The 18,504-nt window shown below is 36.2% G+C and overlaps 2 protein-coding genes across 6 annotated transcripts in view; one reads left to right on the forward strand and one right to left on the reverse strand.

Moving 5' to 3' along the window:
• Positions 1–3,114, forward strand: part of LOC144959915 (transcription factor RFX4-like) — a 31,366-nt gene extending 28,252 nt beyond the window's left edge. For both annotated transcript variants that reach the window (XM_078892764.1, XM_078892763.1), the window contains exons 18-19: positions 345–555; positions 2,201–3,114. In XM_078892764.1, the coding sequence (XP_078748890.1) occupies positions 345–555; positions 2,201–2,647 (658 nt within the window). In that variant the 3' untranslated portion in view covers positions 2,648–3,114. The remainder of the gene's footprint in view (positions 1–344; positions 556–2,200) is intronic.
• A 5,821-nt stretch (positions 3,115–8,935) lies between these two features.
• LOC144959913 (multidrug resistance-associated protein 1-like) overlaps positions 8,936–18,504 on the reverse strand; it is a 78,237-nt gene continuing 68,668 nt past the window's right edge. For 3 of the 4 annotated variants that reach the window (XM_078892760.1, XM_078892761.1, XM_078892759.1), the window contains 6 exons: positions 16,363–16,588; positions 14,556–14,702; positions 13,625–13,786; positions 12,069–12,235; positions 11,092–11,310; positions 9,819–10,314 (listed from right to left, as the gene is read on the reverse strand). In XM_078892760.1, the coding sequence (XP_078748886.1) occupies positions 10,194–10,314; positions 11,092–11,310; positions 12,069–12,235; positions 13,625–13,786; positions 14,556–14,702; positions 16,363–16,588 (1,042 nt within the window). In that variant the 3' untranslated portion in view covers positions 9,819–10,193. Of the gene's footprint in view, positions 10,315–11,091; positions 11,311–12,068; positions 12,236–13,624; positions 13,787–14,555; positions 14,703–16,362; positions 16,589–18,504 lie in introns of all 4 variants that reach the window. The other variant, XM_078892762.1, reaches the window with a different exon arrangement.

Below are 18,504 nucleotides of genomic sequence, written 5' to 3' on the forward strand. Positions count from 1 at the left end.
GATTAATGATAATAATAATTAATAATAATAATAATAATAATAATAATAATAATAATAATAATAATAATAATAATAATAATAATAATAATAATAATAATAATAGTAATAATAATAATAATAATAGTAATAATAATAATAATAATAATAATAATAATAGTAATAATAATAATAATAATAGTAATAATAATAATAATAATAATAATAATAATATAATATAATGATAATATAATAATAATAATAATAATAATAATAATAATAATAATAATAATAATAATAATAATAATAATAATAATAATAATAATAATGCAGTCTTTTCAATACCCCTCATCTTCCTCCTTCCACAGAAAAGATTTCTCACAGACGTTGACACAACAGAATAACCACAGTATCTACTCTGTCCACCTTCAACCTCGGCACCATCAGCAGCTACAACAGCGTCATCCGCACCATCCCTACCAACCACCACTACTACCACCGTCACAACAACCACGTGTGCAAAACACGGCAAATTTGCCATGGAAGATTTCTACGGACAGTCTCCAGTCTCCACGCCAGGTACGTCATTAGTGAATAAGATCCACATGTACATAATATTACAAGCCTGACACTGACATCTCGTTCCAAGGCGCTTCATCAGTGGGGACTTTCCACCTGTCCTACAAGTACCCGATGTGGGCAAGAACCCGAAAGAGCAAAGCATCTAGTTGAACGGTGTGTTGTGACGATGCTACCGGGCGGGTTCCCGATGGTGCACGAATGCAGACCGGACTTTGCTGATTGGGTCGATCGCCATAACATAGTAGTGTGAGAACCATAAGAAGCTGCTGTTACTATGCATCATTACGAGGGAAGTGACGTCACGACTGTTGAAGCCTAGTTTTGTTTATGTTGTTTTTAAGGGTTTTACGGCGATTGCAACACATTTGTGACCCATCGTCTCAAAACAGTATTATGTCGAAACGAACCAAATGCTTAAAAACCGAATTAACTGTTAAACTAATCACAAATATAAATTGTTGGCATTAGCACCCTAAAATATGGTATCCATTCTCCTCAATAAAACATAAACTCAAAACAAGTCTGATAATTTTGGCTATAAATTCAATTTTCAACATCTTAACCATCCCGACTTAATACTATTTTGAGGCAAAGGGTCACATTTAGGTTATATCAGCGCCAGTAAAAAGGAAGAAAGTGGGAAAGTAAAAAGTTCTAGAATTACAATTAAAAAACACCCAAGGGAAAGTAAGACAAAGGGGAACTGGGAACAAATAGGGATCAGATGTAGATTCCAATAGCATACCACCAATGTACTTAGTTTGAGATCACCTGTAAGTCTCATCCGGACACAAGCACAAAATCCAGCAAAGAGGAATACACTCATATGTTTACATTATACATTCAAAATAACAAATATAATAATACATAACAGAGAGATGATTTACAAGAAAAAAATATCATCTCCCAAAACAATAACTATGTATTTGACTGTTTCTCTCTCAGCTAGGACTCCGGCCAGGGCCAGGACCAGGACAAAACCAATTAATCTCATTCCAAGACAAAGACAGAAAGCATGTTGGAAACAGATATAAGGGGATAGAAGACACAGTATGTACCCCCCTGCCAACTATGGGAGGTCAGGAACCCCACCCAGGCACCCAAGAGAAAGTAAGACAAAGGGGAACTGGGAACAAATAGGGATCAGATGTAGATTCCAATAGCATACCACCAATGTACTTAGTTTGAGATGACCTGTAAGTCTCATCTGGACACAAGCACAAAATCCAGCAAAAAGGAATGCACTCAAATGCTTACATTATGCATTCAAAATAACAAATATAATACATAACAGAGAGATGATTTACAAGGAAAAATATATCATCTCCCAAAACAATAACTATGCATTTGACTGTTTCCCTCCCAGCCAGGAAAAAAACCAAGTAATCTCATACTCATTCCAAGACAAAGACAGAAAGCATGTTGGAAAACAGATATAAGGGTATAGAAGACACGGTATGTACCTCCCTGCCCACTATGGAAGGTCAGGAACCCCACCCAGTATAATATTACAAGCCTGGCATGACACTGACATCTCGTTAGTATGCATCATTACGATGAAGTGACGTCCGACTGTTGAAGCCTTTTGTCAACATATTGCTTTTCTCACAAAAATAACTCTCAAAATATTTTCCTCCCACAGACCACAAGCCAGAGTTCTGTTCAAAATCACCAACATCTGCTGTTTCCTCAAGAGCTACACCCACAGCAGCACTTCCTTGACCTCCACCACCACCACAATCTTCACACACGTCCTCATCAACCACAACATCAAACTATTTCCAGTCATCTCCCCTATCCAACTGACACCTCCACCACCATTATGAACCCTGGCCTGCTTCTATACAACCACGCCTCGCCATTTCATTGGATATCATCAACGCCATCATCCTCGTCATCCAATCAAATCCAGCCTTCTTTCATGACAAACAACAACAACAACAATAACAACAGCTGTACCTTAGTGTCATTATACCAACAACCCCCACCAATGCCCACCCCCCTGTATAGATTTCCCGCCATAAACAACCATCAAGACATGTTTACATCCCCATCTCCATTTGAGGATTCTGCTTTCAAAACTATCTAAAATTTAATCCTTGTACGGCTATGTGGTCTTCTATGACACCCGTCTTCATATAGGAAGGCCCTGGGTTCGAGCCCCGTCGCTCTGAATGGCACATAGTTGAGTCCTTGAAAAAAAAGGCACTTTACTCATATTCTTTCACCGTATTCCTGTGTAAAAATGAGTACCTCATCGTAAACAGCGTTTTCTGTCTCAGAAAAAACAAAAATTGTAATATCGCCTAACAGGCGTTGTCTCGTCCTACATGTTATGTGTTGCTGTTGACCAGGGACCAATGTCCTCTATACACCCTTTGTAAAGCGCTTTGAGCATGTTTAATGGATATTGCGCTGTATAAAAGCTCAAGTTTGTTTTATTCCCTATACAAAGGAATGTACTATATTTTATCATTATCAAGTGACTATAAAGAGGAAACTACTCATCATTTTTGCCTCGCAGAATTATACCCTGAGTATTTTGAAACCTCAAAATTTCTCTGTTTTGTTTTAGTTTTTAAAGGTTTTAGTTTTACGGCACTTGCAACACATTAGTCATATTAGCGCCAGTAAAAGGAAGAAAATTGGGTTGTAAAAAGGTTCTGGAATAACAATTAAAGCACCCAAGAAAAGGTAAGAATTAGGGGAATTGGTTCAAATAGAGAACAGATGTAGATTCCAAGAGCCCACTACCATCAGTGTACTTAGTTTGAGATCACCTAAATGTCTCATCCTAACACACATCTTTTAAGATTTTTTTTTATCTTACACCTCCCTTGTTTTTTGTAACTTCCAAAAGACTTGAGTAAAAAAATATATATAACCCATTAATTTCATGGCACATTTCATTTAGTGTTTTATTGCAATGCAATTGGCTGAAATAGAAAATCTGACCCATCATCTCACAACTGTGCATCAGAACAAACTACCGTCAACTGGGGCAACTTTGCCTAAAAGGGAAATTATTGTTATGTTGTTATTAAGGGTTTTACGGCGCTTGCAACACATTTAGGTTATATCAGCGCCAGTAAAAAGATAATGGGATAGTAAAAAGTTATAGAATTACAATTAAAGCAGCCAAGAGAAAGTAAGACAAAGGGGAACTGGGAACATATAGGGATCAGATGTAGATTCCAAGAGCATACCACCAATGTACATAGTTTGAGATCACCTATAAGTCTCATCCGGACACAAGCATAAAATTCAACAAAGAGGAATACACTCAAATGCTTACAATATACATTTAAAAGAACAATATATAACAATACATAACAGAGATGATTTACAAGGAAAAGAATATCATCTCCCAAAACAACTATGCATTTGACTGTTTCCCTCCCAGCCAGGACTCCGGCCAGGGCCAGAACAAAACCGAGTAATCTCAATCCAAAACAAAGACAGAAAGCATGTTAGAAAACAGATATAAGGGGATAGAAGACGCAGTATGTACCTCCCTGCCCACTATGGGAGGTCAGGAACCCCACCCAGTAAAACTTTGCCTTTTGAATTTTGGACTAATAATAATAAGAGATTGTTTAGCTCTGTGGTAATTATTTCCTTTGACATAATTCAAGTCTTTTAACGGGTACAATTAACTGCAGCAAGCTGAGATGATTAAAAATGCTCCAAATACACAGAGGCAAAGTTTCCCTTTGTGGCAAAGTTACCCAAATTGATGGTACTCCATCTATCAACCAGAACATTTAAGGTTTTTACAATTTGAAAACTATGACATTCTCCTCAAGGAAGACATTTATTTAAGGACAGGACTTTGTTTTATAATTAAAAAGATTTGAGGAAAAAGTAATACAAAGGGTAATGGTGCAAATAGGGAACAGATGTAGATTCCAAGAACTTACTATCAGTGTACTTAGTTTGAGATTACCTAAATGTTTCACCTAGACACCAGCACAGGATCCCACTAAGAGGAATATACTCAAATGTTAACAAATCATTGTTAAAAATAACAGTACATAGCAGAGAGATGATTTTTTAAAAAAATATAACCTCCCAAAACTATAACTATACATTCAACTATTTCCCTCCCTGCCAAGGACTCCGGCCAGGGTCAGGACAAAACTTAGTAATCTCATTCCAAGACAAAGACAGAAATCAATTGGAAAACACATACAGGGGGATAAAAGAAAACACAGCAAGTGTACCTCCTTACCCACTATGGGAGGTCGGGAACTCCACACGCTCAAACATTTAAATTATACATTCAAAGCAACAAATTCTAACGATACACAACAGATAGATGATTTACAAGGGAAAAAAACTATCAAAACTAACGCTGTACATTGGACTCTTTCCCAATCAGCTAAGGACTCTGGCAAGGGCCTAGACAAAAAAAATTAATTCTACTCCAAGACAAACACAGAAAGTAACTCAGAAAACAGATATAGGGGGATAGAAGCCATCGCAAGTGACCTCCTGCACACTATGGGAGGTCAAAAGTCTCCATTCAAGGAGGGGACAGTCACTGATCACATGACTGAATTAGGCAACAAACGCATTCACTCTAAAGTCAAGGATATTGGTGATTTTGTTTTGTTTGTTTTTAAGGGTTTTACAGCGCTTGCAACACATTAAGGTTATATCAGCGCCAGTAAAAATGAAGATAATGGGATAGTCACCAGTTCTAGAATAACAATTAAAGCACCCAAGAAAAAGTAAGACAAAGGGGAATTGGTTCAGATAGGGAACGAATGTAGAGCAAGAGCACAATGAGATCACCTTAATATCTCATCCTGACACAAGCACCAATTCCCACTAAGAGGAATACACTCAAATGTTTACAAACCATTATATATTTATAACAGAATAAAATTGCAACAGAACATAATAGAGAGATGATTAAACAAGGAACAAAAATTATATCATCTCCCAAAACTATTGCCTATACATTAGACTTTTCCTCCCACTCAAGGACTCCGGTCAGGGCCAGGACAAAACCAAGTCATATCATTCCAAGACAAAGACAGAAAGCAACTCAGAAAACAGATATAAGGAGATAGAAGACGCAGTGTGACCTCTTGCCCACCATGAAAGGTCAAAGACCCCTTCCAGTGACTTTGGTGGGGTTTTTTGTTTTATGGAAGAGAAAAGTTTTCGAAGGAGTGAAAATGACAAACCAAAAGTTCTTATTGATGCTCACTTTAGTTTTTTAGTCGCTTTCAGACATGGAACATCCTGATACTGCTTTGAGAAGATCAGTCACAAATAGTGCAAATAAAATTGTTAAAATAAAATTCAATGGCATTGAGGAAAGCAATGTTGTAAAATAAGGCTATAAAAATATAAAATATAAAATATTCTTTCATGGATTAAAACAAATCACACTTTGTTGTATAAAGACAATCTGCAATTCATGTAGAGAAAATTATCCTAACTACTAAATCTCATCAGATCTCTGGGTTTTTAAAAATAAATATGAATAAAATACAAACGAAAGAAATTTGAAAAAAACAAAACACAAAAATTAATAATAATAATAACAATAATAATAATAATAATAATAATACAGTTCACTCTGCTTAATCGTACACTCTGCTTATACGCTTCACATTCCCAAAACACTGAATTTTTTCTATATCATTGCACCACTTAATCGCTACACCTTGATTGCAGTGACAACCAACAGACATATGAAATCAATGATGCTGTTCCTGTCCCACACAACTTTTTGGCCGAAGCATTCGATCAATTCTTTACAATGGACAACAATATACCCATCAGCGGTGAACTGACATCTCAGGAGAAAATCAGCTCCGTTCAGCCACACAAAAGACAACGCCTGGATAATGAAGATGAGGATGAGTCATCAGAATGTGACAAACCACCCCTGACAAACACTGAAAAACCCGTAAAAAACCCAGAAAGGAAGGTCCTAAATGACTTGCAAATGAAAGATGGGGCTTAGATGCTATTATTAGCTTCTCCTCCTAATCGCTTGGCACACCAAGCCAAACTCCCGGGGGTGTGAGAATAAGCGGAGTCGACTGTAATAATAATAATAGTAATAAACAATAAACGTAGGCACCCATACACACACACAAAATTGAAGAATAAATAAATCTATAGTTATTTTTTAAAATGGAATACATACAAAGAACCTGGTCCACACTATTTTATCACATTAAACGACTTGCAGGTATGCAATGGCTTTTGAAGAAGCGCAAATATCATAACCCTTTTAAAAACAAAACCCAAAAAATTCATGTAAGCACATTTGACATTTGACAAAATTTATCTTTTTTTTTTTTTTTAAAAATTAAAACACAGCATTATCAGAACAGCTACTTAACTGAAATGATCTTCCTGTGACAGAATTATTCTATATAATTTCTACTTGTTAATCAGAACAAATTCTGGTTAATTGGAACGATTTCAAACTGTATATATATATATATATATATCAGAATTGTTTTTGTTTCCAGGTAATCAAAAAAATATACCTAACCCTATTGAGATGAACGAAAATAGAGTGATCGTATATCTTAAAGTAAACATTAAGTTCTTTAATAATGAATAATGGCATTTAGTTAGTTTTGTTTGTTTTTAAGGGTTTTACAGTGCTTGCGACACATTTAGGACATTTCAGCACCAATAAATGGGAGAGTCATTTACAATTAAAAGCACACGAGAAAAAGTAAGACAAAGGGGAATTGGTTTAAATAGGGAACAGATGTAGATTCCAAGAGCACAATATTAGGGTATTTAGTTTGAGATCACCTAAAAGTCTCATCCAGACACTATCACAGGTCCCTACTAAGAAGAATACACTCAAATGTTTACAAACCATTATATTTCTAAAGAAAAAAAATTAATATTAAATAACACAGAGATGATTAGCAAGGAAAATAATACCTTCAAAACTATTACAATACATTTGAATGTTTCCCTCCCAGTCATAAAGCCTTCACTGATGATTGATTCATTGATGTAAAAAAAATAATAATAAATAAATAAATAATTTAATAAAAAATAAATATATATTTTTTAGAAGTTTATTTGATTTTAAGAGTTTTACGGCACTTGTGACACATCTAGGTCATTTCAGCACCAAAATAAAAGCAAAAAAGTACAGATAGAAGAGGACTTATTCAACAGAGAGAAGTAGATATTATAGCAATAGATCTTTGGAGTAGTCTGATACAACTTAAAAGTACCACACTCACACTGCTACAGAATCTCTGACAATAGGGATATAATCAAATGGCTACAAAAATGCATATCAAAAACTTGATAATGACATATGAATAAATGATTTACAATTTACAAGCGAAAAAAAAAGTCATCCCTCATAAAAAAGTTAAGCCATCCAACTGATTCCCTCTCATCAAAAGATTCCATGCAGGGCCCAGGCAAAACTTTTACTCATACACTCCATCATAGTTTCCTCAAACTCCTTCAAATGTCCCAAATTTTTTGCTTATTATTCTTTGTTATCATTCCATTCCTTCCTCGAACACGGTTTCCTCACACTAATTTTACCCAGCCAATATAAAATTAATCAATTAAAGGGGCTTTTAAAAATTGTGCCCAGTGATTTTGATCACTGATGGCTTATGGTGATATTGACAGTTACTTATGTGTGTATTGTGTGCATCTATCTACACTGCATGTGTGTGTATGTGTATAATACACATGCAGACACATTCACACACTCCATCGCTGTTTCACACAAAAGACACCTCTCTGCTTATTCTTATCACTTGGCCTTTAGTTCCAATTTCAATGCCACACGCTATGATGTGATAATGGTTGGCTACAAAGGTATACAAAAGTTGTGATACAGCAATACCCCCCCCCCCCCCCACACACACACACACACATACACACACCAATCCTTGTAACATATCAAGAAAGTAAAAAATAGTAGGGCTCTTCATCCACAAGCGGAAATTTGTCTTAGCGTTTATTCCAAGGGAAGACTGGAATAACCCAGGTGTTAGCCATAACCCAGCGTCACAAATTATTGAGCTAGGTAGAGGTGGCTTGCTGAAGGCGATTTAACACTGGATATTCAAACTAGGTATCTTTTGGGTAAGAAGTAAAAGACAATACAACTGAGCCACAGTTCCCCTCTTCCCCATCAAATGTCACGACAATGTACGGTTTCCTCGACCATTTTTGCATGTTCCGAGAAGTTCGAGAAAACCGTGCTGGAGTGTAAATACATGTTAACATAAAGAGATTTCCAAGAAATGAAAAAAAATCACATAAAAAAATATGCTTAAATCTCGTTGCCTATCAGCTTAAGACCAAGGGTGAATCTAATCATGGGATGAGATGACTCACTTCTTTCTAAGCATTTTTTTTTTTTAATTTTTAATTGAGCTTTTATATAGCGCAATATCCAATAAACGGCGCTCAAAGCGCTTTACAAAGGGTCCCTGGTCAACAGCAACATTTAACATGTAGGACAAGACATGACGCTGTTAGCGACATTATCATTTTCGGACATAGACAACGCTGTTACGGCCAGGTACTCATTTTACACTGAGTAGGTGAGAGAATGTGTAAGAGCCTTTTCCAAGGACTCAACTATGCGCCAAGCGTGAGGCTCGAACCCAGGACCTTCCGATCTGAAAGCGAGTGTCATACCACTTGACCACATAGCCGCACAACATTTTTAAGCATTGATGATATTTTAAATGTATTTAGCTGATAGGCAACCAGATGGTTATTATATTATTTATCAAGGGCAGGAAAACAACTCAATATCATCACATTGATTGACAACATGATTTCTCACAACGTTGATATTTTTTAAATGTATTCGTTAATTGCTAAAAAAAGATTTGTACCTGATGTAATTGCTGTTTTGTAACCTCAAACTCCACTAAAGTTTTACAATTTTACCATGTACATATCATTTTTACCTAATTAGTACTCATAATACTTAGACGAGTCTATGCTCTGGTCCACAATCCCTACTTGTGTCGTGGTATCTGTTGTTGAACTAATAAATAGAGGTGCCTAAATGAGTCAATAAAATGGAGATAAAGATTAAGGAGTAATCTGATCATGATGAACAACACAAAATAAACGACATTTCGGCCTTTGGCCTTTTTCAAGTAAACACAAAATACTCGTTTGTTTTGTGTTGTTCATTCATGAGTCACATTTACTCCCTTAATCTTTATCTCTATCTGTTGTTGACAATGATGTTGTCACTTGAGATGTCAAAGGACGTAGCAAACTGACATGGAAACATTTCTACGAGTTCTACGAGAGAACAGTGAGGCTGCCTAAAGCCTGGGATTATAAACATACTAACAAAAAGGTGAAAATAGAAAGGATTCGGATGGGAACAGTACAAATAATGGATGCTTCAGGAATAAACCCTTTGTCAGCAAAACAAAAAACAAATAAACAAAATGTTGTGAGAATTGCAGCGTGTGTTATCTTTGATAGATAGAGTATGAATGCAACAAAAGCGTGGCATCAGTATTGTGTTTTCAAATTTCTTTATTTGTGTTGCTGTAGAAGGGTTTGCACCCAAAAGGTTCATTATTTGTACTTTTTTTTCGAATCGAAGCCTTTCCATTTTTACCTTTCTGTAAGTATTATGACAGTTCTACCAAATTGGCATCCCTGGCCAGACTGTAGAATAAAGAACTATTGTCTTGTAGCAAGTAAGATGGGCTGCCCATTTCTCTCAAAGTCCCTTGGTCCATTACCATAACCCTGGAGGAATAGAGGAATGAAGGGGGGAGGGAGTTGTAGGATTAATCTGGTGATATGTAGACCTGCCTACTTCAATGAAAAATCTGTAGAACTAGGAAATTTGACCTGCCTACTTGAACATTTATTTAGAAGATAAATTGTAGTCGCTATAATTAACTTTAAAAATAAACAATTTACCTTCAAAATGATAAAATAACACTTCAAAATCCTTAAAATTAAGCCGTAGGCATCTACATTTATTTTCAATGACAGAGATGAAGTTCTGAAATTGAAGTCAAAATTTCGTAATTTTCCTAATTTTTAGTAGGCAAGTATGGCAAAAAAATAATAAATTCAATAGTGCTTGTTAAAAATTAAAATTTCACACTAGAAAACCAATATTTAGGATTTTGAAGCATCATACAAACTCTCTGAGGGCAAATAGATCACCTGTAAAGCTAGGAAAACTGTGAGTTTTTAAAAATATCAAGTAGGTTGGACATATATATGCTGTTACTGATAGCGATGATGATGAGGAGGATGAGGATGATAATCATGTATGATGATAGCACAACAAACTATTTTGGACTTATGACTCAGGACTAGTTTTACAGTAACTTACAGGTATCATATCTGGTCCAACGTGTTCAGTATTGTCCATTGTAAAGCACTTTATTTACAGTATATTGCACTATAGAAAAGCACATTTCTCTTTCATTTTAAGAATTCATTTTCTTAAATTCATAGTCAAGCCCCTACTCATTACCCCCCCCCCCCTCCCTGCACACTTTTCCTCACCTGTCGTAATCCATGATGGTGTTGATTCTATTGGTGACTGTCAACACAGTGCATTCTTTGAACTGTGCCCTGACCGTGTTCTGGATGAGATCCTCTGTGTCCAGGTCACACACAGCTGCTACGGGAAGTGAATCCTTGACTGGGGACTCGTCAAACACCAGAATCTTGGTCTTGTGTAGTAAAGCCCTGGCTAGACACACCAGCTGTCTCTGAGAGAAACTGTCAGATAAACAGAATATCAAAGGGGCAAATTAGGGAGAGCAGGCATGAATGTGTGGCTATGTGGTCTAGAGGAATGACACTCGCTTTCGGATCGAAAGGTCCTGAGTTCGAGCCTCGCTCAGCGCATAGTTGAGTCCTTGGAAAAGGCTCTTTACTCATATTCTCTCACTGTACTCAAGTGTAAAATGAATACCTGACTGTTAACACCGTTGTCTCTGTCCGGAAAAAATTGTAATATCGCCTGACAGGCGTCATGTCTCGTTTTACATGTTACGTGTTGCTGGTGGTCAGGGGCCAAACCATTTCAATCTATCTCCTTTCATATAGTAGGGCAAAACAGTATTTGTATTTTCTGTCAATGTTCAGAGTAGCATGAAATATGTGAGATTCATTAATAAAATATGAGTGCATATAAACCACTCAAAAACAAACATTTTTGGTCAGTGTCAGGCTATGCGTTTACAAAGGCTTTGTAAACCAAAGGCAAAAGCATCATAAATTCAATAGTACTTGTTAAAAATTTAAATTTCGGACTAGAAAACCAATATTTAGGATTATGAAGCATTATCCAAACTCTGAGGGCAAATAGATCACCTGTAAAGCTAAATATATTGACAGTATTTTTAAAAAAAATAAAAACAACAGATTTTTGAAATATCAAATAGATTGACCATATATGTGCTGTTACTGATAGCAATGATAATGAGGAGGATGAGGATGATAACAATATGACTTTTATCGAGTAAAATACTCACGTTAAATTCTCTCCCATATCAGTGATGGGATACAACAGATCTGCTCCAGACTCTGCGATAAAATCTCTAAGATGTGCCTGACTCAAGGCTTGCCATATTTCCTGCTCACTGTACATGTTACAGGGGTCAAGGTTCATTCGCAGACTGCCACTAAATAAAAAGGGCTCCTGGGATATGGCACAAATATCAATAGTGATTGTGTTAGAGATGTTAATGACAGTGATGATTATGATGAAGGTGATGATGATGAAGGTGATGCGTTTAATGTCTTATGTGTCAGTCAGCTTTGATACAAGCAAGAAAAAGATTGGCCGAATATTGTGAATAACGAGTAGCTTTTGACATACAGGATTTAGGCAGCTGCTTGGACAAACAATAGAATGAATGAAGTTGACAGCATTCTGCCCTCTGTTATTCTGTCAATCAGACCAGACATGTATAAAGTTACACATGTCTTGATAGATTCATCAGTCCTGTAGAAAAGGTGCGGCTATGCAGTCTAGTGGTATGACAACTGCTTTCGGATTGGAAGGTCCTGGGTTCGAGCCTCGCTCTCCGCATAGTTGAGGCCTTGGGAAAGGCACTTTACTCACATTCTCTTATCATATAATGAGTACCTGGCCGTTAAGAACGTTGTCTCTGTCGAAAAAATTGTAATATCGGCTAACAGGCGTCATGTCTCGTTCTACATGTTGCTGTTGGCTAGGGACCCTTTGTAAAGTGCCTTGAGCACGTTTAGTGGATATTGCGCTACATAACAGCTTAACTTAAAGAAAAAGCTCAAGTAATTTTACTTAAACGCAATACATCGATAGTATAAAATCTGTTTAGTTCACTTATTCTAGCAATCATTGACATTGTTTGCTGAATAATGACTGGACTGTCTGAATAAGATCAAGGGGCGAGGTTATGTATCCATCCCATCCGCTGTGCAGCTTTGTAGCCTTGTGCTGTGACACTTGAAACATGTAGATCCCGGGTTTGAGTCCTGGTCTGGATGGCACAAAGTTGAATATCCTTGGAAAAGGCACTTGATTCACATTCTCTCATTGTACTAAGATGTAAAATGAGTACCTGGTTGGTAACAGCGTTGTATATGTCGGAAAGAATTATAACAATATCTTAAAGGCTTCATGTCTAACCTTACATGTTTAGTGTTGCAGTTGGCCTGGAATCCTTTTTATAAAGCACTTTTTCAATTTTTTTTAATTTTAAAAGTTCAAGTTTGGTTGGGGTTTTTTTTTTGGTTTTGATTTGTATTTTGCTTTCTTTTTTTTTTTTTTTTTTTTTTTGGGGGGGGGGGGGGGGGTAATTAAATAAACCTGTAAGTGACAGCCAACAAAATTGTCTGAAAAGTTTTCACAGAGCGTACTGCATCTATGTTTTAATGTAAGTCATTTAAAAAAAATGCAAAATGATGATTGAAATGAGAATAAAAATATTGTGACATTGTTGGAAAATCCGACCATAGACGGACATTTTACAGGTCTGATTAAAGTTAATTGGACCAGTCTTGAAAGAATAGAGTAGCTGACTATGGTGACAAGACCACCCACCTGTAAGGAGAGTATGTTGATTCCACGCCTCAAGTCCTGGAGAGAGATGTCCTGTATCATAACATTGTCCACTATGATGCTACCACTGGCGACTTCCACCAGTCTAAACAATACTTGGACAATGTGGAAGTTATCTGTGTCTGGTGTGCCGATAATACCTATCTGTACACGCATGTAGTGTGTTTGTGAGTGTGTGTAGGGTATGTGGTTATGGAAAAGGAGGGTAAGAGGTTGAAGGTAAAAATAAGTAGTTGTAATAAAGATGGTAACTATAGGGGTTAATGATAATAATAATAATAATAATAATAATAATAATAATAATAATAATAATAATAATATAATAATAATAATAATAATAATAATAATAATAATAATAATAATAATAATAATAATAATAATAGTAATAATAATAATAATAATAATAATAATAATAATAATAATAATAATAATAATAATGATGATGATGATGATGATGATGATGATGATGATGATGATGATGATGATGATGATGATGATGATGATGATGATGAAGATTAATACATTAATGTAACAGATTTTGGACTGACACTGATATAATTTTGAAAGATCAAGTTGACATCATTGCGATGGATACAACTTGCTATGGTTTCATCTGCAGAACTGAAAAGTTTGGTCCCTAATTCATGACTCCTGGCAATTATTTGATAAATTTTTGTAGCTTCTATACTCCGTGATGATGATGTTATCAAGAAGGCTTTTAATCTTCTGTATAGTGTATTTTGATTTACTCATAAATGGTGTTTGTTTAGTGTTTTATGAGCTTCTTGATATACGGGGTAAGATGCTATATAAAAACCATATATTATTATGTCATAAATATTTTGAATGTTTCAATTAAGTCTCCACTTATTCTACATTAATTTATTGTCATAGTCGTAGTGACAGTAATTACCTTTTCCCCATCCTGGATATCACAGGTGATGTTATTGAGTACCAGGTCAAAGCTGGGTTTTTCTCTGGTGGTCACGTGGTGGAATCTGATGGCGCCATTCTGAGGCCATGGCTGAACAGGCTCTTTTATGTAGGCTGTGTCAGGACCCTGAGGAAATCATGTCAAATATAAAAACAGTATGATGTTAAAGTCAAAGTGAATAAAACCTAAGCTACTAGAAGCTGTGGAATGTGAAAAGTATTGTATAAAAATAACGACCTTAAAATACATACATCTCTTTAAAAAATCAACATACGAGAACAGTTCAGGTTTTTAAAAAATGTCATCACCCAATACCATAAACTGTTTAAATATCAATCCATCACAAAGACTCATCAACATTTTAAAGGCAGATTTCAGTGGGTCTAAATCTTGACACCATATCTTGCCATTTCTATACTATTCTATTTTTAAAAAACCTCTATCAAAATCAAAAGTTAATCAACAGTGGAAAACTGATCAGCATCTTTTTTTTTTTTTTTTTTTTGATTTTAAAAAAAAAAGGAAAGAAAAGGATAGCATTTATATGGGGCAATATTCATTAAATGTGCTTAAAGTGCTTTACATGGGTCCCTAGCCAGCAACAACACTAAAGATGTAGGAAGAGACATGACGCCTGTTAGACAATATTACAAATTTTTTTCCCAACAAGGACAATGTTGTTAATGGGCAGGTAATCATTTAACACCTGCCTACAGTGGGAGAATGTGTGTCAAGAGCCTTTCAGCGCCACCCAGAGAGGAACTCAAACCCAGGTCTGTCAGATCTGAAGGCAAGTGTCATAACTTAAGACCACATTGCCACACAATATCATCAAAAACATGTACATTTTAGAGTCCATATCGGGGTCTCAACAGCTCAGTCGGTACAGCACTCGCTTCACAAGCAGAGGAACTGAGATCAATTCTACAATGACACAGAACATCCATGCTCAATGCACTATTATTTGTTCTCCCAGCCGGTCACATGGAACTTTATTTCCCATTTCATACAATACTAGTCACCTATTAAGCATCGATTTCGTACTACCACTCTAACAATATCCATCGCTGCCATTTGTCAGACACTTGTTCAGACCCTAATTTAGTGAGGTAATGTGTGCAAAGTGCCTTTACCAAGGACAAAATGTCAGTACCAAAATTTTTCATAATCAGTATCACCCATCCAACTCGACCACACTTAAATTTGTTAGTCTTTCATGAAAAGGTAAAACACCTTACCAACTGAGCCACCTAGCTATAGAATAGAAAATTGGCATCTAAAACTAGATCGGAATTTCATAAGAGGATACTATATCAATGAGACTCTACTATCTCAAAGTGATTTTCTTTTTGACGAAAAAGACTCTTAAAAGGGGTGCAGCGTGGGTCATCGGTACAGTCTTTGCTTTTGCTTCGTACCCAAAAGGTACTGAGCTTGAACCCCCGCTGTTGCGCTGTGTGTCCTTGAGCAAGTCACCTCGCCCTAGCTCAATTTGCCGCACTGGACTAGTTGACGCCTGAGTTATTCCAGTCTTCCCTTGGAATAGACCCTAGAGACAAATTATCCCTATGGGATTTTTAAAGGGAATCTTATTTATTCTATTTTAACATTACCCAGCCCTATAAGTGGCATCCTACATAATTGTCTGAAAATCTTCCACGGAGGATATGGCACCTTTGTTTTAAATCAATATGTAAATTGTAAAATGATGACGATAAGAGTAAAAATCTTGTTGCGATATTGTCTGAAATCCAATGATTGTCAGACAATTTACAGGTTTGATTACCTCGTTAACAATTTTGGAGAAGTGGTTGATTCTCTCTACGGACACAATATTGGACTCCAGGTCAGTGAGCCCCCTGACCATCCAACTGAGACCGCTGGTCACTTGCAAGGCCAAACACACCGAGAGGCCTACTAGAGATTCGTCTTTGTTGTTGCAGACAACAGACAGGAAAGCAGCAAAAAACACAACCAGGTTGCCCACCCCCTCCACTCCTATAGCGAGCCACCTGTTTGTACAGGAATTCATAACAACAACAAAAATAATAAAAATGTCAATTCAAAGTCAAAAGTGTAGCATTTGTGGCTCATCCCCTCAGACTGGTAATATGTCAAATTACTGGAAATTGAATGCACACTAAAAACTATGAAATTTTGGTTAAATGAATTAAGTCTTTAAAAGTGTAAATTAAAGTAGTCCTTCAGAGACGTTAGCCCCATGGAACCAAAAGTTTATCCTGGTACGGGTCACTAGTCTATCACAAAGTACTTTCCACCACATCTAACAAACCCAGCTAGGTGGATAGGGGGGGAGGGGGGAGAGTCAGAAAAAAATATTGACAGTTGGAGGAGGAGGAGGAAGAGGAGAAGAGGGAAGAAGAAGAAGAAGAAGGAAGAAGAAGAAGAAGAAGAAGAAGAAGAAGAAGAAGAAGAAGAAGAAGAAGAAGAAGAAGAAGAAGAAGAAGAAGAAGAAGAAGAAGAAGAAGAAAAGAAGAAGAAGAAGAAGAAGAAGAAGAAGAAGAAGAAGAAGAAGAAGAAGAAGAAGAAGAGAAGAAGAAGAAGAAGAAGAAGAAGAAGAAGAAGAAGAAAGAAGGAAGAAGAAGAAGAAGGAAGAAGAAGAAGAAGAAGAAGAAGAAGGAGAAGAAGAGAAGAAGAAGAAGAAGAGAAGAAGAAGAAAAGAAGAAGAAGAAGAAGAAGAAGAAGAAGAAGAAGAAGAGAAGAAGAAGAAGAAGAAGAAGAAGGAAGAAGAAGAAGAGAGAAGAAGAAGAAGAAGAAGAAGAAGAAGAAGAAGAAGAAGAAGAAGAAGAAAGAAGAAGAAGAAGAAGAAGAAGAAGAAGAAGAAGAAGAAGAAGAAGAAGAAGAAGAAGAAGGGAAGAAGAAGAAGAAGAAGAAGAAAAGAAGGAAGAAGAAGAAGAAGAAGAAGAAGAAGAAGAAGAAAAGAAGAAGAAGAAGAAGAAAGAAGAAGAAGAAGAAGAAGAAGAAGAAGAAGAAGAAGAAGAAGAAGAAGAAGAAGAAGAAGAAGAAGAAGAAGAAGAAGAAGAAGAAGAAGAAGAAGAAGAAGAAGAAGAAGAAGAAGAAGAAGAAAGAAGAAGAAGAAAAGAAGAAGAAGAAGAAGAAGAAGAAGAAGAAGAAGAAGAAGAAGAAGAAGAAGAAGAAGAAGAAGAAGAAGAAGAAGAAGAAGAAGAAGAAGAAGAAGAAGAAGAAGAAGAAGAAGAAGAAGAAGAAAAGAAGAAGAAGAAGAAGAAGAAGAAGAAGAAGAAGAAGAAGAAGAAGAAGAAGAAGAAGAAGAAGAAGAAGAAGAAGAAGAAGAAGATCTATCCTGGGTGTGGTTGAGATGTTTTCTGACCTCCTTGTCCATCCAGCAGTGATTGGGTGGCTAGATCAGTTAGATCTGGGGGGGAAAGTATTCTTCGATAGATTTGGGTCCTTTCCAAAGGGTAGCAAGCAACTGCTATTGTTCATTTCGTGCAGTAGAAACCGGGATAAACTCAAGGGTCAAATGAATCTGAAGGAGCACTTTTACTTTCATATGTTTTGTTGGATGTAGTGATTGTTGTAGTTGTATGGTATCTTAAGATTTCACATTTCTAGTCATTTTGACTTTAAATTTATTCTGTGACATCTAGTTCATCAATACACGAACACCAGATTGAGATGACGGGTCACATTTAATACAACCAGAAAACAACGGGGTGTGGGGGAGGGAAGGGGAGATGCATAAAGCCACAAAATATGCGACTAATTATAATCGATGAAATTCTCAATTTCTCAATCCTGTGTCAAAATGTTCAATTGTTATCAAATTATATTGAGATGAATAGGACACCTAAAAGCAAATCTAAAAATAAAATGAGAAGAAGTAGGATTTTCAGATTCTTCTGCAATGCAAGAAATTGTATTTATTCTCTATCATCAAGTCTAGGAA

Source organism: Berghia stephanieae, chromosome 14 (assembly GCF_034508935.2).
Source record: "Berghia stephanieae isolate SIO BIC M18660-M18661 chromosome 14, UCSD_Bste_1.3, whole genome shotgun sequence".
Classification (NCBI taxonomy): Eukaryota; Metazoa; Mollusca; class Gastropoda; order Nudibranchia; family Aeolidiidae; genus Berghia; species Berghia stephanieae.